A 25,502-nucleotide genomic window follows, 5' to 3' on the forward strand; every position below is an offset into this window, starting at 1 on the left:
AACAGTACTTTGGTCTTGTCAGGATTCTGCCTGAATCCGTTGGCCACCATACATCCTCCAACCATCTCCAGATACTCACACAGGACCTTCACCCCCTTCACTGGTTCCGAGTTAAAAGAGAGGTAGAGCTCTGTATCATCCGCATATTGGTCAACACACAACCCAACCCTCCTGATGATCTCTATGGTCTTCTTCATGCTCAGGCTATGAACTAAAACATTAAGCTTGCTGGAGAGCCAGGCTGCTGGTGACCTAGTTGCAGGAGTTTATTGGCCAGTGACGTTACCATGGATGAATGCAGATGTATCATTGTGACATCAGTGTATGATGTCACAGACAGAATGAGCTTCAAACCCCAGCAAAGTGAGAGACAGTTAACAGTCAGACCCAGGCTTAATGCTGTGGGTGTTCATGACAGATGATGAAAAGGTCAAACATGGGGGCTGTGGTATCTTTTACCAAAGGTTACAGCTGGATCAAGCTCTTAAAAGATCTTGGTGCCCCCATGTGTATCTAATTCAGGAAATAAGCACTAATAAACTGTAAAATAAAGATTGATTTTTCAAAATGAAGCAGAACCTATAGTAAGGTGGAAAATAACATTTATTTTTGAATATTACCACCTATTTTTTTCTAATTGCAAAGATCCGGGTAAATCCAGCAATGGAAAATTTCTGAGGTGCCCCCCTTCCCTAGAGGCCCTGAGCACGTGCTTATTTTGCTTAATGCTTAATTCAGCCCTATTCTGGATTAGGGCTACTTGAGTTTGGGGCAGATTCTTGAAGAAGTGGAACCTTCTGAAGTGATTCTCACTGCTTGCAAATGAGGTTTTCAGCTGTTGAGGTTCTATTGCTCTTTGAGCCACAATTCAACATTTAAAGACAATATGGATTTACACCAGTGCAGGTCAGTGAAATGGACATCTTCCGTAAAAAGTCCATCAGATTATAAAACAGATAGGACTGTAGGGCCCATCCATCCTTATTATACATTCACTTTCATCATTCATTACTACTTCCTTTCACAATTTTTGTTTTTATTCATGCTTCTTTGATTCCATGCATAACAAGGTCTGAACCCAGATTGAAATGGGTCCAGTTAAGTGTTTGACTTCAGGTGGTCCCATCCATGTGGTCTCCCAATCGTTGCCCTGCATGACTTATTAAAGCTTGCAATGGGGGCATGAATTGGTGGATTCAGGAGTTGTCAATGCATTCTCATGGAAGAGGGTAGTCCTAGTTGTCTTGAAAATTGGTGGCTTGATCACTCCTTAATATTTCCAACATGAGCCTATTGGCTTATGACGACTACTGCGAACAGGTCGCTAATACTGGTTGTTTTGAAATTGAGTGGTGGAATGGTGGAGACCGCCTCCCCATCTTGACTCTTCCAGAGAAGAGGAAGACAGTATAGATTTATAACACTGGTTTGTGGGAGGTCACAGCTCAGGGGTAAGTGAGGGGAATAGTTGGGAAATAATGGGAGAGGAGAAGGAGGCGGCAGAAGTGGAGCGGCAGCTGGTTGATACAATGTCATTAGAAAGCATCCAGGACCCTCCATCTCCTAGAACCCGGCAAGACTTGAAAGTAGGAGAGCAAAGAGCTCAAAGACAGCGGGCACGTAGCAACACCCGTAGAAGTGACGAATGAGGATGTGGGAGAGACAAGGGTGGAAAGTCACTTGGGATAATGCCATTATCTAAGAGGCTGAGTTCTCTCTCTGTAAAAATTGAAATAAAAAAGGACGGTAAGAAACCTTTCCTTTTCTTTTTGCTTTCCTGGGCAACCAGCCAGAAGCTGCTGACAGCATCCTGACAAATTGTCCCGAGTCAACTTTAATTGGCGGTTAGGTCATAAATCATGACAGATGGCGTAGCAGGAGCCACGGGGCAGGCAGCCAACACTGATAACCGAGAAGAACCATTTCAATGGCTTTTACAACAAAATTTATTGTTAAGATCACACATAGAACAATTAAGCAGAACAATAAATCAACAAAAATGAGAATTCGCAAAGATTTCCTGGGGTATCACCTCACAAGTGAGGGGGTGCATATGGATCCAGCTAAGGTGCAGAGCGTAGTTTCGCGGCAGGAGCCCAAGACAAAGAAAGACCTGCAGAGGTTTGTAGCATTGGCCAAATATTACCGCAAGTTCATGTCAGCCTATTCGAAATTCACTACACCCCTCACGGATTGCTTGTAGGGCAAGAATCCGTTCCAGTTGACAGCTGAGGCGCAACAGGCATTTGAGCATCTCAAAACCTTGTTCTCCTCAGAGGTGTACCCAGCTCATGCAGACCCCCACAGGGTGTTGGTCAAATAAACAGACGCCTTTGACAGAGTGGTTGGTGCTGTGCTGTGAAAGGAAGACCAAGATGACCAAAGTCTTTATGCTTCCTTGGGCAACCAGCTGGAAGCTGCTGACAGCATCCTGACAGCAATGTTTGGTCCACGTTCAAAGAAGCTAAGAATTAGAAACTACCACCTTCACTTTTTGTAGTTAGCTGTGCCTTTGTGTTTAGATCAGGCCTGAGGATGATAATGTAGCACTTGGGAAGGAAGATGCAACCCAGAAGCCCAGCACTGGAGGCCAACATAGAGAAGACCTGCACAGCTACCATGAACTTCCCTTTGGTGCTCAGGTAGGTGGGAACAAAGGACACCCAAACACTGCAGAAGACCAGCATGCTGAAGGTGATCAGCTTGGCTTCATTGAAGGACCCTGGAAGCTTTCTGGCTAGAAAAGCCACAGTGAAGCAGATGGCAGCCAGGAAGCCCATGTAGCCAAGGACAGTGTAGAACATGGCAACAGATCCCTCATTGCATAGAAGGATGATCTCTCTTGCTTGGGAGTGCATGTCGGAGTCTGGGAAGGGTGGGGAGATTCCCAGCCAGATGGTGCAGATGACAACCTGCATACTGGAACAGGAAAGGACAATGGAGTTGGCCAGACTCTTCCCCAGCCATCTCCTCACCTTGTTCCCTGGCTTTGTGGCCAGGAAGGCCAGCACCACAGTGATGGTTTTTGCCAACAAAGAAGAGATGGCAACTGAGAAGATGATGCTGAAGGCTGTTTGTCTGAGAAGGCAGGTCACTTTGCTTGGCCGGCTGATGAACAGGAAGGAGGACAAAAAGCAAAGCAGGAGGGAGATAAGGAGGATATAGGATAAGTCCCGATTGTTAGCTTTGACTGTGGGAGTTTCCTTGTATTTAATGAAGATTCCTTTCACAATGCCAGTGGTCAAGGACAAGAAGAGGGCAAAGGACACCAGGAGGATCCCCAAGGGTTCTTCATAAGTGAGAAATGTTATAGTCTTTGGGACACATTTGTCTCTTGCTTGATTTGCATGCTGTTCTTCTGGGCATTTGGTGCAATGCTTTGCAGAGAAGAAGAAGGACTTCAGAATGACTAACAAAACTCTTACATCCATACCTGTCTGTTTTCTGACAGAGGTTGCCATGGTGATGCACTGTGCGTTTGAGATGTCAGGAAAATACAGTCTTTAGCATGGTGTGCTGGGAAGAATAAGGCAGAGAAGAAGGAGGTGCCCATTTTGGCTAGGCTAGCTGAAGATTGGTTGGGAGAGATTTCTTCGACTCAAGTAAGCTGTACTGCTATGGCAATCAAGTCCCTCTTGATCACGTGCTAAGATCTGGACTCCCTCCATGCGGACTGAAGGTGTAAATATGTGAATGAATCCTATTTCTTAAAGCTACGACAGTCTCCCCCGCACCTGCAATTCTCCAAAGGAGCACGAACCCTAGGTAACCCCCTGGAGCCCCCTGAAATCTTGCCTCTCCCTTTCTTCTGAAGTCACCCACCTTCCTGAACGGAGATGGTCCCTTCCGCACAAGGAGCACAATCATAGCAGCAAACGGGCTCTCCTTCTTTAGCAACTTTGGCATATCCAGGGGTACAGCTTTCGGTGCATCTTGAACGAGGCACGACCTAAAAACACGGAGAGGGAGAATCAACGGAGAGCAGCATAAATTGCAGACATCAAAGAATAATCATTTTTAGAATTCTGAGGCCAGGTTAGAAAGCTTAAAATGGGAACGAGACCCTTTCAAATTTTGTTGGACTGTGGAGAACTTGTCTTCTTTCTGACATAAAGTTTCATTTTTAATTGTTGAACACAAAAGATCAAACAAACTTTGGCATTTTAAACTGTATTTGATATTTATTGTTCTTTTTTGTCACTGTGAAAAGGTTGCCATGTTTTGGACAAAGTGGTTGAGCTTTATTTTTTCCCTTTCTAAATGTTTTTGGGCTTTTCTTTGAATTGTTACTCATATTATTTTTTAAATCACTCTGCTTGCCATATGTACAGGTTTTCCAGCACATGTTGCTGTTTCAGCAAAAAGCTGTCTGGGTGCGATTTCTGCAGCCTATTCCTAGATGTGTCCAAGACAACCCGGAGGAACGGCAGCCGTACCCTGTGAAGCGTATTGTTGTGCTTTTATAGGCAGTCGCTGTTACTGGGCAGCTGAAAAAGCCCACATGGCAGCTAGGGCCACACTGCCAAATTTGGCCCATTGATGTCCTTGTTCATCCACTCAGAGGGATAGATGAAAATGCAAGCTTTAAGAGCAGCCTCTCCTCTCTTTGCCCCTCTCCATCTGATTTGCTATGCAAAACAGAGATGGAAAAACAGAGAGGGAAAACAGCAGCTGTGTATACAACCAGGAGTGGGTCTCACTCTACACAGGGCCCACTTAGGGTTAAACTGAAAATGGCCCCTATCAGCAAATTATCAGAACTTAACAGATGTAACAGCAAGGGAACGAGGGCCAGTTGTGCCATATTGGTTAGAGGGGTGTAAGAGAACCCAGGAGATTAAGGTTCAAATTTCCAGGTAGCCATGAAGCTCCATAGAGAGAAGGTGGGATATAAGTACAGTGGTACCTCAGGTTAAGTACTTAATTCGTTCCGCAGGTCCGTACTTAACGTGAAACTGTTCTTAACCTGAAGCACCACTTTAGCTAATGGGGCCTCCTGCTGCCGCCGTGCCGCCGGAGCACGATTTATGTTCTCATCCTGAAGCAAAGTTCTTAACCCGAGGTAATATTTCTGGGTTAGCAGAGTCTGTAACCTGAAGCATATGTAACCTGAAGCATATGTAATCTGAGGTACCACTGTACAATAAATAAACAGATAAATGAATGAATGCAATGACCTTGCTGAATTTCCCAGGCCACACAATGGCTTCTGGTTTAATGGAGAATTTTATGCCGGAGGATGCCTGTTCCTCGATGCTCCCAACTTTCCTTCTGCTGTGAGAGCTATTGGGAAATACGACCCAGTTCACAATATCAAAGTTGGCAGTCAGCTCCCCATTCTGATCAGAATACATCCCTCCTATGGATGAATTGGAAAGCCAAATTTCTTTCAAGAAAGTGTGAAGCTAGAATGGCAGAGAAAACACCAGCTTTATAAAACATGATATCTGGATTTTGTGAGAAAATGAGTATGTGGGTATTTTATTGAGCAAAGCTTTTCATGACTTTGGATATTTTGTGGGGCGTAGTCTTGTTTTTCTTAGATAATTGAGTAAGATTCCAGACATCTTACCAGTTTTGAGAGAACGGTCCTAAATCAAGGACATCGAGGCCTCGTGTCAGCTAAAGATAACAACCTTTTGGTCATTACAACTGGTCCTTTATCAGATTATAAATTCACAGGACATATGACTCAAATAAACACATATAGAGGACACATCCTAGCAAGCACTTGGCAACTGTAGAAAGCTAACATGCCTTTTAATTGGCTTTATGCTATCCTATTGTGATTTCAACTTTCTATGTTTTAAATAAGGGTTTTCTTCAGTGATTTCTTTTATTTTAATGTTTTTGTAAAGTGCTTTGAGGGTTTCTTCAGGAGTCAAGCAATATATGAACTAAATATAGTAATTAATTAATTAAGCTTTATGTAAGAGAATGCTCCTTAACAATTTTTCATAGCTTATTTTGTGCTTTGAAAGATTCCCCCTAACTTTCCCAAATTATCTTTTTTTAAAATAATTTTAATCAATTTTCAAAGTATCTTAGGACCACAAAAATAGATGAATAATTAAAAAAAACTTATTAACATGTCCTACTAAAGACAGGGCATAGGAAATCTAAACATATTTAACAATAACAATGAAGTAAACTACAAAGAATATAAAATCTGAAATGGATTCCAGAAGGTATTTACAAAACAGGAGAGAGGACAGACCTGCCATGGCTGCAACCTTTGAAGTTCCAATCTGTTTCCTCCACTCGCCATTAACCTCCATTTGGATCTGGATGAATATGCGACATTTAAGGCTTGGGCCACAAACTGGATGCCGTAGTAAGTGCTGTAGCGGTCTTGAGACCAGATTGCCCCCATCTCCTTCTGGGACAAAGTTTCCAATGTTTCCTTTTCTGTGCATTTTGTCCAACCCTCCACGGATAGCACATTGTTTGAACATGTACAACTGAATGCTCTTGACCAAAACTCTGCAGCTGCAGCTGTAGCTTCAAATGAAAGTCGAGTATAGTAGCCATGTTCTGTCCGTTTTTTGGTATTCATTACAAAGGACAAAGAACCTTGGGCAGGCTGGAAGTAATCTGTGCCACCAAACAACATCTCATCAATGTCCAGAAGATCTGTTGTGATCCAGACTATCCCCTGAGATTTCCTCACTTCCTGAATTCTTTGTAACATCACAATTGGATAAATTCTGTGCTCAGAGTCCCCATAATAAACAAACACCTTGACTTGTCCCAAATCAGATGGTTTACAATGTAAGGATGACATTTGTTCCAGGGTCGAAATATGAATTTTTTCCAAGAAAGCAACACAAATCCCACTGCGGATCATCAGAAGGGTGAAAACACTCAGGAACCTTTCTCCATTGTCATTGTCCGGAACAAAGAGTCCGATCCACGTCCACCTGAAATATAGCAACAACTTGACAATCCCCATGTACTGTGTTTCTTCTTTGGGAACTATCCGGTAGATAAAAGGGAACTGGATTTTGTCACTCAGATCATGAGCAGCTGAGCCAAAACTGATCTAGTAAGAAAAGGATTGGTGTCAGGGTTTCAGGAATACACAAGAAAGGCCTCACTGCATGACCAGGCCAATGGCCCATCTTCTCACAGTAGCTAACCAGAGGCTTATGGGATGCCTGCCATGCCTCTGATGGAGGAATCCTGTTCAGTGGAGGACCTGGAGCTTACAGAGAAGGAAGTGGCTCCAATGGACACTGAGACAGACCAGGGCATCTGGGGCCTTCAGGGGTCATGCTACCCCAAATTCTTCCTAGAGTCACAATGCAAAGAATGAGAGGCAGATGCTAAACAGCAGTGCTTTTTTTTCTAAAAAATATGTTTAGGGGCACTTTCGCTTCCGTCTTATACTCAGGAAACACTGGGAAAGGAAAGGAAGCCGCCATTGGGGGTAGCAACGAAACTGATGATTCACGATGCTATTCAATGGAACTGAGGATTTACAATGCTAGAGAAGAAACTAAACATTTGTAGTTTCTTCTCCTGGTAGTTTCACAAAATGTTTAGGGGTATGCGTCTCCCTGCGTCCCCCCAGAAATAGCACTGCTATGCATCTATACAATCTGGAGGAGGGCAAGCACTTAAACCTCTGTGTTCAGTTAGCTGCCACTGGTCTTCCTGAGAAACAAGAACTCATTAGGAGCCAGGGGCTACTGTTAACTACATCTTCCTATTGACAGTCTGGGGAGGGAGACAGGAAGAGGCTGAGGGTTTTCTAAATTGCTTTCCACATTCTAAAAATGTGATTCCTTCCCCCCTAGTCTCTCTTTTTGGGTGCTTTTCTTTTGTGTTCCTTGGAAAAATTGGCCCTTAGAATATTGCTGAAGTAGAAATCCCATCAGTCTGCAAAAGCATGGCTAATTGACAAAATGGTTGGCTTTGCAGTTTAGAAACTTCTGGGGGCATGAAGGGGTTCCTCACCACTGCTGGAGAGACAGCAAAGAGGAATGAAGCATAATTGATCTCTTCTCTTCCAATTCCTACCTGCGCCATTTTGTAGATGCCCAACATGCTTGAAATCTGGCTGGGGATTTCAGAAGAAGTTGCTTCAAAAACAGCCAACACATTATTCTTTCTTCCACAGCTGTAGTTTGGAATACTGTCTAGCATGGCATCGGCAGTTGTCCTGACATCATAAGCGGCCTCATAGATGCTATAGCCCAGGGTGACATTGGCTAAATGCTTAAGATGCCGGGTGATCTCCTGGGTTGCAAACAAGATGGAGAGGACTGCTGAGGTGTCATTTGCTGAAAAACTGCAAATAAATGAATACACGAAAAATCGTTTTAGCCTTCCATTCTCCATTAAATGAAAACAACTCCTTGCTCTATACAAGTTATATCTAACGGGAAACTCTGCAGCTAGGAAGGAGCAGAATCTTGCCCAGATCCACCAACAAAGAAAGGAGTAGCATTTAGGAGAGCTTGAGCTGGGGTGAATTAGATTGAAATTTAGAATTCCTTAAGTTGGCAAGAACTATTTACAAGATGAGAAGATATGAAAGAGAGAAATGCCCTATCTTGGGTTACTCACCTTAACTTCTGAGTCTGGTGGAACTACCTAGTAAGATTCCTATACTGATTTGAGCGTTCCAGCGAGTCTGAAGGGAAGGAGGTGGTCACCTTACATTCCGATTTTTACACTTTCTTCGATCCCCAATTGCAAGATTAGCATGATGCAATCCAAATACACCCAACACCAAATGAGACATTTATGTTAGACAGTTCTGTTGGGAACAGGGGAAGCTCTGCAAAGGCATGTAATTATTGACCAGGAAGTAACACCCTTTTTGCATAAAAATATATCAAAAAGCCAAATTTTCCTTTAATGTGTTATATGGAGCAGTTCAGAAAGAGCTTCCCAGGAAGAAGGACATGAGATGATCAATTGTGCTTTAGATGCTGCCCTTGCATTAAGGAAACTGTAGCCCAAAAAAGGGAAAGGATTCAGAATTAAACTCTCTTTTTGCAGGATATTAAGGGGTCACTGGGTACTTCAATGCTGACTTTCAATCCCCAAATCTAATTCGAAAGGCAATAGGGGGGCAATGGAGAGAGAAAGTTTAATTAGGGATGGGCAGACATTAGATGCTGCCACTGGAAAACAGCAATAAATGTGAATGCAGACTGGGTAACATAAAGTCACTCACGTCTTAACAGTGTTTTCGGGATGCCGGAAAAAGTTGAGTGGGTAAGTTCTATAAAATGCTGGAAATATGACCTGACTAATGAGGTGGTCTCCTGGCCTGTAATAATTCAACGGGTCAGATTCCATATATAGGTTCAATGGGCATTTTGCTTTCAGCATCCTACTGGCTCCATGGGGCATTAGCAGCAGAAACAGCAGCAGCAGAAATATCATCCTGGCTATGCCTGCAAGAATCATACACTCTTGTGACAGCAGTCACATTAGAAGCGCAGCTGGATTCCTACAGTAGCTTCAGAAGCAGAGGTAGAAAAAGGAAACCTCCCATAGAAACAAGCCCTGCCAGCCCCAAATCTCCCAGGTCCGGCTTCTGATATTTATGACCTTGTTCTTCTTTCAGGCTTGTGACAATAAGTTATCTGATGCTGCCTGTGATTCTGATGTTTTGTTATTTGTGCACTCCAAGGCCATCGTTGGGGAAATCCCTGGACTAGATAAACAAATCACCATGATTTTGATAATTATAAGGTTAAGAAGGTCCACCTCCTCTGCAACTCCCTGGAATCGGTGTGTGACTCAATGGGCAGCTGCAGAGCCAGAGCAAAACATGTTTGTGAGAACTCAAAGATGGGGCTGTCAATCTGGGCCCTGCTAAACTTGAGGAAACATTAACTTCAGTAAAGTCCAAGGAACTATGAATAGCTAGTGCTTTGATTAGTTGGGTCCAGGATCTGGGGCACACTATTGATTTTGAAAGGTGGGACAAACTGTGGACTAAATCAAATTTGTAGCATGTGTGTAATGTATTTAAGATGATGTACCGATGGTATATCACACCTGCCAAACTTGCTAAAATCTATATTAATCAAGACAAAAATTGTTGGAAGTGTAAGGAGAAGAATTTCCTCCATATGTGGTGGACTTGCTCCAAAGTGAAAGCCTTTTGGGATATAATATATAATATATAATGAGTTAAAAAAGGTTTTGAAATATAAGTTCAATAAAAAAACAGAGGCATTTTTATTAGGTTGAATTGGTGAAGAAATACATAAAAGAGAGGTAAACATGTTTATGTATGCCACAACGGCTGCGAGAACACTTCTGGCTCAGAAACGGAAGCAGCAGGAACTCCCAACACTGGAAGATTGGCAGGTCAAGGTGGTGGAGTATGTAGAGATGGCCAAGTTGACAGGGAAGATCCGGAATCAGTGTGACGTACTGTTTCAAAAGGACTGGAACAAATTAATATTTTATATGAAAGAAAATTGTAAACATTTGAAAATGTTTGTAGGCCTGAATTGAAATGTATTGTAATGTAAATATAAGGGACTGATTTACCGACAAGAAGGTGAAATATTATAATTTGACAAAGGGTAAATAAGTGATTATAGAAATGTGAAAAATATGGAAAGATATGTGGAAGTCAGAAAGAGGGAGGGAAGGATGTTGATGCTCTTACAGAGTAATATATTAAGTTATAGAAGTATGTAAAAAAATGTGAATATGATTTAAGTGGAAAATCTAATAAAAATTATTTAAAAGAAAGAAAGAAAGAAAGAAAGAAAGAAAGAAAGAAAGAAAGAAACTTCAGTAAAGTCCAGGAAACTATAGAATAGCTATGATTGACCAAGACCAGCAAGACAGGACATGATAGAGGTGTATAAATTCCTGCATGGTGTGGATAATATGGATTGGAAAAAGTTTTCCTCCTTCCCAGTAATAATACTAGAAGTTGGGACTTTAAGTGGGAATTTAAACCCTTGTGTCCTAGGCCCCTGTCCAACTCTCTGATTACTACACCACACTGCCTCAGAACTATAGATTCATTGGCATCCAGTGGAGGTCTCTAACACCGAGGTAAGCCATGAGATACTCACATGAGCTAATAGAAGTTCGGGTTCATGAGATAGCCCAACCAGCTGACTGGTCCATTGGATTTAGACAGTAGCAATAATATCTGGCTTTAGCTTAGTAATATACTAGCAGCCAACTAGAGATTCAATTCAACTCAGCTTCTAATGAAGCTGAATGTTGGAAGAGTCAGGACAGAGAAATCTGTTATAGACCTTGAAGATTGCTCCTTCCCTCGTAGAATTTCAATCATACATAGTTGGGGTGAGGAACATAAATGCTAAATTCAGTAAGTAGCTATTGGATTTTCAGCCAAAAGGGTTGGAGGAGGTTCTTCGCCACTTACTGTGCAAAGCTACTCACTGCAACTATCAAACGTGAAACTGAAAAGAGACTGAAGTATCGAGACTTCCGGGGTGGTGCCATCGGCAATGGCAGACTCCCTCTGAACCGGAGGGACCAGCTCTGCGCGAAACAGGTCTTCTCCACTGCGGCGAAGCGGGGACCCTTTTAGAAATCACAGGCGGATGAAGCCTGTGACTGTGGGACTTGGCGGGCACCCTTAGCGCCCCCCCAACCTGCAAAGGAACCCACTAATGGGCTCCAAAGCGAGGAGGGGGAAGTGGCGCGGTGCTGTGAGTCAATTGCTTTTTCCGTGGAGCGAAGCCGCATAGCCGTTGCCAGAGAGCGCTGCCTTTTTCCTGGGATAATCTGGCATCTAAAATAATCACCCGTGAGTACTTAAACATTGAACAATTGGACTTCAAATAAGAACTGGCGATTAGAAAGGAATTGGACTTAAAAATTTACCTTAATTTGGTACTGAAACGGGGAGGTCTAAACAGGAAGTCAGCCTTCCGTTTCCTTGTAGTCAGAAGAAAGCAAAGACAACGGAAACTAGAGCTTAGAAAATCACTTTCAAAGGATTAGTTTTCACCATTTAAAATCGTTGATTCGGTAGCAGGAGAAGAAGGGGGATCTTTTTTGGACTGTTTAAACCTGCAGAAGTGAGTTTAAAGTAAAGTAACTTTCCACCGTCCTGATCCTGGAGCGGGGTGTCAGAATTTACGTTTGAAGCTCATTGACCAGAGACAAATGTTTTTGACAGACAGTTAAAAGAAGAGTAACATTGTGATTCCACTGTTTCCTTTCGCATTTTAAAGGAACAAATATTGACAAAATATCTTTAAAAAAGAAACTTTGTTGCTATTGTCCTTAAAAGAAAGAACAACCAGAAATTTTCCCCCTAGAGGGGGACTGTGAAACTGTAACTAATTCTAGGGATTTTGCAGCTGCCACAGACTACAACCGTTTGAAAGGACTTGTGACCTTGCAGGACAATGTTTTCAGAAGCACTGTTGGGTGCTTTCTGTAAAATAAATACCCTGTTGGATCAGTTAAGTCAGAAGATGGATTTGATGACTAATGCGGCCAGAACATTTGAACAGGTAGTGGGAAACTATATGGAGCCCACCCAGGAACTTAAACAGGAGTATGCCATGACAGAACAGTTGAGAGAAGAGGATGTTACTGAATCTTGGGCGCCAGAAAGGGAGGAACTTTTGGCCCTGCAGGAAAATGAGCCTTTGGATTTGACAAATGAACTTGGAAAAAACCATATTTGGAAAGATAAAGTTTGGATTGATTTGGAAATGGGGGGTTGGACTGACCCCCCTATGCAGAGATGTTTGGACTTTCCGAGTCTGGCAATGGACTGTCAGATGTTTGGAGCTGCGGGGGTTTCCAATTTTGGAGGGAATTTGAAACATGTCTTAAAATACCACATGGAGTCTAGTCTGGACTATGGGAAAGGGGCTGATTTGTTGAAAAGGGTCAAAAACACTACCAAGCTGGAGTTCCCACGAGTGAAAGGAAAATATGAAGAAGAGCTGCGGAAGGGACATGGAAGAGACTTGAAGGCCTCGGATATAAGATCACCAGGTTAATGTCCCAGACTAATGGGATAAAAAGGACTGACAAACCCGGGACCAGGAGGAAGGGACGCTGGAAGAAGATTGGATTGTTTTTATTTCTTTTTTCTATCATTAGGAATGTTTTATAAAATTGATGAATGTTAGAAAAATGTTGAAATGAAATTACTAGGCTCTTGTAAAAATGTTTAAAGAATTAGGTAAAAAGGTAATGGTTATGAGAAGTTGGTAAAAATAAGATTTAAGTCTTAAGCTTTAAGGTTTTTTATAAGATAAGATGAAGATAGAGTAAGGTAATGTAATGACAGAATACTATGAATTATGGAAAGGATTTGCTGTGATAACTATTAATCAAGATACAAGAAAAGGGAGGAGGAGGAGGTCATAGAAAGAAGGTAATGAAAGTAGAGAATTTGAAAATGATGGTTTTATTTTTTTTCTTTTTCTTTTTCTGTTTTGTCTTTTTTCTTTGTAATTTTAAAAAAATCTTTTTTCAATAAATATCATTTTAAAAAAAGAAAAGAGACTGAAGGATTATCAGATGTTCCGGTGTCTGTGGATGATCCTGCTGGGTGAACCTGGTGTTCCATTTCTCAAGGATCTTCTGATGGGACTGTCACTTCTTGCAATAGAATTGTCAAACCGTCGAGTTGGAAGGGATCCTGAGGATCATCTAGTCCAACCTTCTGTAACTCAGGAATATGTAGCTGATGAGCTTGTTAGGCGCCAAAGTCCAGCTGGTCTTTGGATAGTTAAACAGTGTCTCCACACAAAACACACCTTCTGTTTCCTGAAAGGAGCCAGTTGCAGGAAACATATCTTCCACCACCATCACTGTCTTTGCATGCTAGGAGAAGCTTTCCCTCTGATATTTCTGCTTCTGGAGCAAATTAAGAACTAATGAGATTATAGACCCACTGGAGGTGTAAAATAAATCAAACAGCACTATTGTGTTTTCATTGATTTTTTAAATACTAAAAGCATATTTTATAATCACAACAGGAACAACAATTTTAATATTTATACCCTACCCATCTGGCTGGATTACCCCAGCCTCTGTGGGTGGCTCACAGCATATATAAAAGCATCGTAAAACATCAAACATAAAAAACTTCCTGATACAGGGCTGCCTTCAGATGTCTTCTAAAAGTTATAGAGTTCTTTATCTCCTTGACATCTGAAATGAGGGTGTTCCACAGGGAGGGTGCCACTACCAAGAAGGCCCTCTGCTTGGTTCCCTGTAACTTCACTTCTCGCAGTGAGGGGACTACCAGAAGACCCTCGTAGGAGGACCTCAATATCTGGGTTGAGCAATGGGGGTGGAGATGCTCCTTCAGGTATACTGGGCTGAGGCTGTTGAGGGCTTTAAAGGTCAGTACCAAGACTTTGAATTGTGCTCGGAAATGTACTGCGAGCCAGTGAAGATCCTTTAGGTTATATGGTCCCAGCGGCCACCCCCAGTCACAAGTCTAGCTGCCACATTCTGGATTAGTTGTAGCTTCTGGGTCACCTTCAAAGGTCAAAGAGTGCATTGCAGTAGTCCACTTTAGTAGGTATCTCAAGAGGTGTGCATGCACACGAAAGCTTATACCTGAAACAAACTTAGTTGGTCTCTAAGGTGCTACTGGACATTTTTATTTTATTTTATTTTATTTCAGTTGTGTTAGACCAACACGGCTACCTACCTGAATGCAGTTGTCCAAGTGGGAGATAACTAGAGCATGCACTACTCTGGCGATACAGTCTGTGGGCCGGTAGGGTCTCAGACGGCCTACCAGATGGAGCTCAATCCATTGGCTACTATACATCCTCCAACCATCTCCAGATAGGACCTTCACCCCCTTCACTGGTTCTGATTTAAAAGAGAGGTAGAGCTGGGTATCATCCGCATAATGATGAACACCCAGCCCAACCCCCCTGATGATCTCCATATTCTTCTTCATGCTCAGGCTATGAATTAAAACATTAGGTTTGCTGGAGAGCCAGGCTGCTGGTGACCTAGTTGCAGGAGTTTATTGGCCAGTGACGTTACCACGGATGAATGCAGATGTATCATTGTGACATCAGTGTATGATGTCACAGACAGAATGAGCTTCAAACACTGGCAAAGTGGGAGACAGTTAACAGTCAGACCCAGGCTTAATTCTGGATTAGGGCTACTTGAGTTTGGGACAGATTCTTGAAGAAGTGGAACCTTCTGAAGTGACTCTCACTGCTTGCAAATGATGTTTTCAGCTGTTAAGGTTCTATTGCTCTTTGAACCACAATTCAACATTTAAAGACAATATGGATTTACACCAGTGCAGGTCAGTGAAATGGACATCTTCCGTAACAAGTCCATCAGATTATAAAACAGATAGGACTGTATGGCCCCTCCATCCTTATTATACATTCACTTTCATCATTCATTACTACTTCCTTTCACAATTTTTGTTTTTATTTATGCTTCTTTGATTCCATGCATAACAAGGTCTGAACCCAGATTGAAATGGGTCAAGTTAAGTGTTTGACTTCAGGTGGTCCCATCCATGTGGTCTCCCAACCGTTGCCCTGCATGACTTATTAAAGCTTGCAATGAGGGTATGAATTGGTGGATTCAGGAGTTGTCAATGCATTCTCATGGAAGAGGGTAGTCCTAGTTGTCTTGAAAAATTGGTGGCTTGATCACTCCTTAATATTTCCAACATGAGCCTATTGGCTTATGACGACTACTGCGAACAGGTCGCTAATACTGGTTGTTTTGAAATTGAGTGGTGGAATGGTGGAGACCGCCTCCCCATCTTGACTCTTCCAGAGAATAGGAAGACAGTATAGATTTATAACAGTGGTTTGTCGGAGGTCACAGCTCAGGGGCAAGTTAGGGGAATAGTTGGGAAATAATGGGAGAGGAGAAGGAGGCGGCAGAAGTGGAGCGGCAGCTGGTTGATACAATGTCATTAGAAAGCACCCAGGACCCTCCATCTCCTAGAACCCGGCAAGCCTTAAAAGTAGGAGAGCAAAGAGCTCAAAGACAGCGGGCACGTAGCAACACCCGGAGAAGTGACGAATGAGGATGTGGGAGAGACAAGGGTGGAAAGTCACTTGGGACAACGCCATGATCTAAGAGTTCTCTCTCTGTAAAAATTGAAATAAAAAAGGACGGTAAGAAACCTTTCCTTTTCTTTTTGCTTTCCTGGGCAACCAGCCAGAAGCTGCTGACAGCATCCTGCCAAATTGTCCCGAGTCAACTTTAATTGGCGGTTAGGTCATAAATCATGACAGATGGCGTAGCAGGAGCCACGGGGCAGGCAGCCAACACTGATAACTGAGAAGAACCATTTCAATGGCTTTTACAACAAAATTTATTGTTAAGATCACACATAGAACAATTAAGCTGAACAATAAATCAACAAAAATGAGAATTCGCAAAGATTTCCTGGGGTATCGCCTCACAACTGAGGGGGTGCATATGGATCCTGCTAAGGTGCAGAGCGTAGTTTCGCGGCAGGAGCCCAAGACAAAGAAAGACCTGCAGAGGTTTTTAGCATTGGCCAAATATTTCCGCAAGTTCATATCAGCCTATTTGAGATTCACTACACCCCTCACGGATTGCTTGATGGGGCAAGAAGCCGTTCCAGTTGACAGCTGAGGCACAACAGGCATTTGAGCATCTCAAAACCTTGTTCTCCTCAGAGGTGTCCCTAGCTTATGCAGACCCCCACAGGGTGTTTGTCAAATTAAGAGACGCCTTTGACAGAGTGCTGTGCTGTGAAAGGAAGACCAAGATGACCAAAGTCTTTATACTTTCCTGGGCAACCAGCTGGAAGCTGCTGACAGCATCCTGACAGTAATGTTTGGTCCACGTTAACAACATTGTATTTTATGTGAAGCCAAGAATCTTCAAAGAAGCTAAGAATTAGAAACTACCACCTTCACTTTTTGTAGTTAGATGTGCCTTTGTGTTTAGATCAGGCCTGAGTATGATAATGTAGCACTTGGGAAGGAAGATGCAACCCAGAAGCCCAGCACTGGAGGCCAACATAGAGAAGACCTGCACAGCTACCATGAACTTCCCTTTTGTGCTCAGGTAGGTGGGAACAAAGGACACCCAAACACTGCAGAAGACCAGCATGCTGAAGGTGATCAGCTTGGCTTCATTGAAGGACCCTGGAAGCTTTCTGGCTAGAAAAGCCACCGTGAAGCAGATGGCAGCCAGGAAGCCCATGTAGCCAAGGACAGTGTAGAACATGGCAACAGATCCCTCATTGCATAGAAGGATGATCTCTCTTGCTTGGGAGTGCATGTCGGAGTCTGGGAAGGGTGGGGAGATTCCCAGCCAGATGCTGCAGATGACAACCTGAATACTGGAACAGGAAAGGACAATGGAGTTGGCCAGACTCTTCCCCAGCCATGTCCTCACCCTGTTCCCTGGCTTTGTGGCCAGGAAGGCCAGCACCACAGTGATGGTTTTTGCCAAAACAGAAGAGACAGCAACTGAGAAGATGATGCTGAAGACTGTTTGTCTGAGAAGGCAGGTCACTTTCCTTGGCCGGCCGATGAACAGGAAGGAGGAAAAAAAGGAAAGCAGGAGGGAGCTGAGGAGTATATAGGATAAATCCCGATTGTTAGCTTTGACTATGGGAGTTTCCATGTATTTAATGAAGATTCCTTTCACAATGCCAGTGGTCAAGGACAAGAAGAGGGCAAAGGAAACCAGGACAATCCCCAAGGGTTCTTCATAAGTGAGAAATGTTATAATCTTGGGGACACATTTGTCTCGTGCTTGATTTGTATTCTGATCTTCTGGGCATCTGGTGCAATGCTTTGCATCTGAAGAGAAGAAGAATGACTTCAGAATTACTAACAAAATTCTTACACTCATACCTGTCTGTTTTCTGACAGAGGTTGCCATGGTGATGGGGTGTGCGTTTGAGGTGTCAGGAAAATACAGTCTTTAGCAAGATGTGCTGGGAAGAATAAGGCAGAGAATAAGGCAGAGAATAAGAATAAGGCAGAGAATAAGAATAAGGCAGAGAACAAGGAGGCACCCATTTTGACGCTCCTTCAGGTATACTGGGCCGAGGCCATTTAGGGCTTTAAAGGTCAACACCAGCACTTTGAATTGTGCTCGGAAACGTACTGGGAGCCAATGTAGGTCTTTCAAGACCGGTGTTATGTGGTCTCGGCGGCCACCCCCAGTCACCAGTCTAGCTGCCGCATTCTGGATTAGTTGTAGTTTCCGAGTCACCTTCAAAGGTAGCCCCACGTAGAGCGCATTGCAGTAGTCCAAGCGGGAGATAACTAGAGCACGTACCACTCTGGCAAGACAGTCCGTGGGCAGGTAGGGTCTCAGCCTGCGTACCAGGTGGAGTTGGTAGACAGCTGCCCTGGATACAGAATTGACCTGCGCCTCCATGGACAGCTGTGAGTCCAAAATGACTCCCAGGCTGTGCACCTGGTCCTTCAGGGGCACAGTTACCCTATTCAGGACCAGGGAGTCCTCCACACCAGCCCGCCCCTGTCCCCCAAAAACAGTATTCTGTCTTGTCAGGATTCAACTTCAATCCATTAGCTGCCATCCATCCTCCAACCGCATATTGATGGACACCCAGTCCAAACCCCCTGATGACCTCTTCCAGCGGCTTCATATAGATGTTAAAAAGCATGGGGGAGAGGACGGAACCCTGAGGCACCCCACAAGTGAGGGCCCAGGGGTCTGAACACTCATCCCCCACCACCACTTTCCGAACACGGCCCAGGAGGAAGGAGCGAAACCACTGTATAACAGTGCCCCCAGCTCCCAGCCCCTCTAGATGGTCCAGAAGGATGTTATGGTTGATTGTATCAAAGGCCACCGAGAGATCCAGCAGAACTAGGAAACAACTCTCACCTTTGTCCCTAGCTCACCGGAGATCATCAACCAGCGCGACCAAGGCAGTTTCAGTCCCATGATGAGGCCTGAATCCCGATTGGAAGGGATCCAAATGGTCCGCATCCTCCAGGCGTGCCTGGAGTTGTTCAGCAACCACGCGCTCAATCACCTTGCCCAAGAATGGAAGATTTGAGACTGGGCGATAGTTGGCCATACTGGCCGGGTCTAAAGATGTTTTTTTAAGAAGCGGTTTAATGACCGCCTCTTTCAGCGGATCTGGGAATGTTCCCTCACAGAGGGAAGCATTCACCACCCCGCAGAGCCCATCGCCCAGCCCTTCCCGGCTTGCTTTTATTAGCCAGGATGGGCAAGGATCAAGGAGACAGGTGGTTGGTTTCACGCATCCAAGCAGCCTGTCCACATTCTCGGGGGTAATGGATTGAAATTGATTCCATGCGACTTGACCAGACAGAGCTCTAGCACTCTCCCGCCCCAGCCCTGCTCCCACGGTGGTGTCTAGGTCCTTCCGAATATGAGTGATTTTATCTTCAAAAAACTTTGCAAAATCGTTGCAGGAGATCTTGGGGTCTTTACAAGGCCCCGGTGGTAAAGGTGGTTCTGTTAAATTGTGAACCACCTGAAAGAGTCTCCTGCTACTATTTTCTGCAGATGCAATAGAGACGGCGAAGAAGACTTTCTTCTACTTTTCTTTCTACCAAGTCGCTATTGCCACTTGGTAGGCTCGACGTTGAGCTCTAACCTGTGTCCGGTCAGATTTGGAGTGAGTTTTCTGCCACCGACGCTCTAGCTGTCTCAGCGATTGTTTCATCGCCCTCAGCTCCAAAGAAAACCACGGGGCTGTCCAGGCTCCATGCACTCGGAGAGGGAGCTTCGGAGCCAGACAGTTGATAGCCCTGGTTAACTCCGCATTCCAGCGGGCCACCAGGGAATCAGCTGAAAAGCCATCAACATGGGCTAAAGCATCCCCTACCACTCTCTGGAAACCATTTGGATCCATTAAGTGGCGGGGGCGGACCATCCGAATTGGTCCCACCTCCCTGCAGAGGGGAAGGGTCGCGGAGAAGTCCAGTTGCACCAGGAAGTGATCTGACCATGGCACTTCTTTGGTTTCGCTTTTACTTAGTGTCAGATCACCCACGTCACTAGAGGTGAACACCAGGTCTAAGGCATGTCCATGACTATGAGTTGGGCCAAACTTATTCAGGGACAGCCCCATGGAGGCCATGCTTTCCATGAAGTCCCGAGCAGCTCCTTGTAAGGTCATGTCGGCATGGATGTTAAAATCCCCCAGGACAACCAAACTAGGTGTCTCCAGGAGAAAATCCGCCACGACCTGAAGCAGCTCGGACAGGGAATCCTTGGTGCAGCGGGGAGGTCGGTACACCAAAAGGAATCCTGTACTGTCCCTATTGCCCAACTTCCAGAACATGCACTCAGAAAACTGGATCTTCCCAGTAGGACGCCTGGTGCAAGCTAGTGACTTCCTAAAAATCACTGCAACCCCCCCTCCCCGCCCACATGACCTGAGTTGCTGTGCGTAAGAGAAACCTGGTGGGCAAGCAGCGGCAAGGACAGGCCCATCTGCTTCCTCCAACCAGGTCTCTGTCACACATGCCAGGTCAAATCCTCCATCCACAATCAGGTCGTGGATGGCAGTGGTTTTATTCATCATTGACCTGGCATTACACAGCAACACCTTCAGGTCATGTGGGTTTCCCCTGTTGATTCCAGTATCCATCTGGTCAAGGCCAGACCCGGAGGCAGGGATAGTCTTCAAACAACGAGTAAACCTGCCTCCTCGGTAATGACATGGTCTGGTCTTAGCGTAACTCCACCTCCTGCCCATGATCACCGAGATCGGATGTCCCACTGGAACAGGGAAGCAATGGCAGAACACTTCCCACACTTCCTCAAAGGTTTGTTCCAAATAAGGGCCTGGGCCACGCCCCCTGGGCCAGTTGGAAAAAGCCTTGGAATGGAGCAGGCCCTGCAGTCCTCACCCAGCCGATGTGCGGCACTGCTATAGTAAACAAGTCGCTCTTGATCATGTGCTAAGATCTGGACTTCCTCCATGCAGACCGAAGGTGTAAATATGTGAATAAATCATATTTCTTAAAGACACAGCAGTCTCCCCTGGGTCTTCAGTTCTCCAAAGGAGCACGAACCCTGTGTGACCCCTGGAATACCAAGAAATCTTGCCTCTCCCTTTCTTCTGGAGTCACCCACCTTCCTGAACGGAGATGGTCCCTTCCGCACAAGGAGCACAATCATAGCAGCAAACGGCCTCCCCTTCTTTAGCCACTCTGGCATATCCAGGGCGACAGCTTTCAGTGCATCTTGAACGAGGCACAACCTAAAAACTAAGAAAAGGAGCATCCCAGGAGATCAACATAAAGCACAGACATCATCTGAAGGCTCTGACTAAAAACATGCTCAAATAAAAATCATTTTTAGAATACTGAGACCAGGTTAGAAAGCTTTAAAATGGGAGTGAGACCCTTTCAAATTTGGTAGAACTGGGGAGAACTCATTTTCTTTCTGACATAAAGTTTCATTTTTAATTGTTGAACGCAAATATTGTTGAACACAAAGGATTAAACAAATTATGGCCTTTTAAACTGCATTTGAGATTTATTGAAGCTCCATAGAGAAAAGGTGGGATATAAGTGCAACAAATAAACACATAAATGAATGAATTCAATGACCTTGCTGAATTTCCCAGGCCACATAATGGCTTCTGGTTTAATGGAGAATTTTATCTCAGAGGATGCCTGTCCCTCGATGCTCCCAACTTTCTTTCTGCTCTGAGATCTATTGGGAAATACGACCCAGTTCACGATATCAAAGTTGGCAGTCAGCTCCCCATTCTGATCAGAATACATCCCTCCTATGGATGAATTGGAAAGCCAAATTTCTTTCAAGAAAGTGTGAAGCTAAAATGACAGAGAAAACACGAGCTTTAGAAAACATGATATCCGGATTTTGTGAGAAAACAGAAGGCTTGTGTGCAAACTCCATAAGAGATGAGAGTAAATTATGTTTAAACAAAATAATTGCAGGATATTTCTGGGTATATGATTGAGCAAAGCTTTTCATGACTTTGGATATTTTGTGGGGCGTAGTCTTGTTTTTCTTAGATAATTGAGTAAGGTTCCAGACATCTTACCAGTTTTGAGAGAATGGTCCTAAATCAAGGACATCGAGGCCTCGTGTCAGCTAAAGATAACAACCTTTTGGTCATTACAACTCGTCTTTTATCAGGTTATAAATTCACAGGAAATATGACTCAAATAAACACAAATAGAGGACACATCCTAGCAAGCACTTGGCAACTAACAAGGCTTTTAATTGGCTTTAACCGATCCTATTGCGATTTCAACTTTCTGTGTTTTAAATAAGGGTTTTCTTTAGTGAATTTCTTTTCATTTTAACTTTTTTGTAAAGTGGTTTGAGGTTTTTTTCAGGAGTCAAGTAATACTGTATATAAATGTTATGAACTAAATATAGTAATTAATCAACTAATTAATTAATTAAACTCTATGTAAGAGAATGCTCCTTAACAATTTTTCATAGCTTATTTTGTGCTTTGAAAGATTCCCCCCTACCTTTCCCAAATTATCTATTAAAAAAATTTATTGACGTGAGGGCTAGCCGGCGAAAAGAGGGCGAGCCCCCTCAGCACCGGCCCTAAATAGGACAGGCCTCGCCCCCCCAGCCAGCTGGTTGGCTGGCTGGGGGGGGCAGGCCGGGCCGGGATTCCCCTGCTCTCGCGGGGGCTGCAACCAGCCCCCGCTCACGTGGGGTGGGTGTGAAGCCCGCAACCCCACCTCCTGGGCAAGCCGGAAGTGGCTTTAACATGTCCTACTAAAGACAGGGCATAGGAAACCTAAACATATTTAACAATAACAACGAGGTAAACTACAAAGAATATACAATCTGAAACGGATTCCAGAAGGTATTTACAAAAAAGGGGAGAGGACAGACCTGCCATGGCTGCAGTCTTTGAAGTTCCAATCTGTCTCCTCCACTCGCCATTAACATCCATTTGGATCTGGATGAATATGCAACATTTAAGGCCTGGGCCACAAACTGGACGCCGTAGTAAGTGCTGTAGCGGTCTTGAGACCAGATTTCCCCCATCTCCTCCTGGGACAATGCTTCCAGTGGTTCCTTTTCTGTGCATCTTGTCCAACCCTCCACGGATAGCACACTGTTTGAACATATACAACTGAATGCTCTTGACCAAAACTGTGTAGCTGCAGCTCTAGCTTCAAATGAAAGTGGAGTATAGTAGCCATGTTCTGTCCGTTTTTTGGTATTCATTACAAAGGACAAAGAACCTTGGGCAGGCTCGAAGTAATCTGTGCCACCAAACAACATCTCATCAATGTCCAGAAGATCTGTTGTGATCCAGACTATCCCCTCAGTTTTCCTCACTTCATGAAGTCTTTGTAACATCACAATTGGATAAATTCTGTGCTCAGAGTCCCCATAATAAACAAACACCTTGACTTGTCTCAAATCAGATGGTTTACAATGTAAGGATGACATTTGTCCCAGGGTCGAAATATGAATTTTTTCCAAGAAAGCAACACAGATCCCACTGCGGATCATCAGAAGGGTGAAGGCTCTTAGGAACCTTTCTCCATTGTCATTGTCTGGAACAAAGAGACCGATCCACGTCCACCCAAAATGTAGCAACAACTTGATAATCCCCATGTGCTGGGTTTCTTCTTTGGGGACCATCCGGTAGACAAAAGGGAACTGGGTTTTGTCATTCAGATCCTGAGCAGCAGAGCCAAAACTGATCTAGCAAGAAAAGGATTGGTGTCATGTTTTCAGGAATACACAAGAAAGGCCTCATTGCATGATCAGGCCAAAGGGCCATCTCTTCACAGTAGCGAACCAGAGGCTTATGGGATGCATGCCATGCCTCTGATGGTGGAATCCTGTTCAGAAGAGGACCTGGAGTTTACAGAGAAGGAAGTGGCTCCAATGGACACTGGGGCAGAACAGGGCATCTGGGTCTTGTGGGGTCATGACACCCCAAAGTCTTCCTAGAGTCACAATGGGGCACTACACAGAATGAGAGGCAGAAGGTAAGCAGCTGCACAGTTTGGAGGAGTGCAAGTACTTAAACTTCTGTGTTCAGTTAGCTGTCAGACATCCACTGGTCTTCCTGAGAAACAAGAACCCTTTAGGGGCCAGGGGTACTTTCAACCACATCTTCCTATTGACAAACCGGAGAGGGAGATAGGAAGTGGCTGAGGGTTTTCTAACTCACTTTCCACTTTATTGCAATGTGATTTCCACCCCCCTTTGGTCTTTCTTTTTGCGTGCTACTCTTTTGTGTTCCCTGGAAAATTTGGCCCTTAGGACATTGCTGAAGTACAACTTCCATCAGTCTGTACAAGCATGGCTAATGGCCAGATAGTTGGCTTTGCAGTTTAGAAACTTCTTGGGGCATGAAGGGGTTCCTGACCACTGCTAGAGAGACAGCAGAGAGGAATTAAACACAATAGATCTCTTCCCTTCCAATTCCTACCTGGGGCATTTTGTAGATGCCTAACATGCTTGAAATCTGGCTGGGGATTTCAGAAGAAGTTGCTTCAAAAACAGCCAACACGTTATTCTGTCTTCCACAGCTGTAGTTTGGAATACTGTCTAGCATGGCATCGGCAGTTGTCCTGACATCAAAAGCGGCCTCATAGATGCTATAGCCCAGGGTGACATTGGCTAAATGCTTAAGATGCCGGGTGATCTCCTGGGTTGCAAACAAGATGGAGAGGACTGGTGAGATATCCTCTGCTGACCAACTGCAAATAAATGAATACACAAAAAATCATTTTAGCCTTCCATTCTCCATTAAAGAGAGCCAGTGTGGTGTAGTGGTTAAGAGCGGTAGTCACGTAATCTGGGGAGCCGGGTTCGTGTCTCCGCTCCTCCACATGCAGCTGCTGGGTGACCTTGGGCCAGTCACACTTCTTTGAAGTCTCTCAGCCCCACTCACCTCACAGAGTGTTTGTTGTGGGGGAGGAAGGGAAAGGAGAATGTTAGCCGCTTTGAGACTCCTTAAAGGGAGTGAAAGGCGGGATATCAAATCCAAACTCTTCTCTTCTTCTAAATGAAAACAACTCCTTGTTCTATACAAGTTATATCTAACGGGAAAATCTGCAGCTAGGAAGGAGCAGAATCTTGCCCAGATCCACCAACAAAGAAAGGAGTAGCATTTAGGAGAGCTTGAGCTGGGGTGAATTAGATTGCAATTTAGAGTTCCTTAAGTTGGCAAGAACTATTTACAGGATGAGAAGATATGAAAGAGAGAAATGCCCTCTCTTGGTCTACCCACCTTAACTTCTGAGTCTCGTGGAACACCTAGTAAGGTTCCTATACTGATTTGAGCATTCCCGCGAGTCTGAAGGGAAGGTGGTGGTATCCTTACATTCCAATTTTTACACATTCTTTGATCCACAAATGCAAGATTGCACCGTGGATTTAGAACTTATTTAAGATACGTTGTAATTCACATACACCCGACACACCGGGGACATTTAATTTAGACAGTATGTTGGGAATAAAGGAATAGAGGAAGCTGTCAAAGCTGTTAATACTTGACTAGGAAGAAGCACCCTTTTTCATGAGACATGAGATGATCAACTATGCTT

The 25,502-nt window shown here is 44.2% G+C and overlaps 1 protein-coding gene and 1 long non-coding RNA gene across 2 annotated transcripts in view; one reads left to right on the top strand and one right to left on the bottom strand.

Moving 5' to 3' along the window:
• Positions 1–25,502, top strand: part of LOC310702216 — a 26,841-nt gene continuing 1,339 nt past the window's right edge. Inside the window, exon 1 of the long non-coding RNA XR_014523366.1 lies at positions 1–429. This is a non-coding gene — a long non-coding RNA (uncharacterized lncRNA). The remainder of the gene's footprint in view (positions 430–25,502) is intronic.
• LOC310701945 (vomeronasal type-2 receptor 26-like) overlaps positions 8,129–25,502 on the bottom strand; it is a 22,857-nt gene continuing 5,483 nt past the window's right edge. The window contains exons 2-5 of the mRNA XM_083493510.1: positions 24,383–24,653; positions 21,064–21,190; positions 17,365–17,774; positions 8,129–8,293 (exon numbers count right to left, since the gene is read on the bottom strand). Coding sequence (XP_083349636.1) covers positions 8,279–8,293; positions 17,365–17,774; positions 21,064–21,190; positions 24,383–24,508 — 678 coding nt within the window. The 5' untranslated portion in view covers positions 24,509–24,653 and the 3' untranslated portion in view covers positions 8,129–8,278. The remainder of the gene's footprint in view (positions 8,294–17,364; positions 17,775–21,063; positions 21,191–24,382; positions 24,654–25,502) is intronic.

The sequence above is a fragment of the Podarcis liolepis genome (assembly GCF_965112155.1).
Source record: "Podarcis liolepis genome assembly, chromosome: 2".
Lineage (NCBI taxonomy): Eukaryota > Metazoa > Chordata > Lepidosauria > Squamata > Lacertidae > Podarcis > Podarcis liolepis.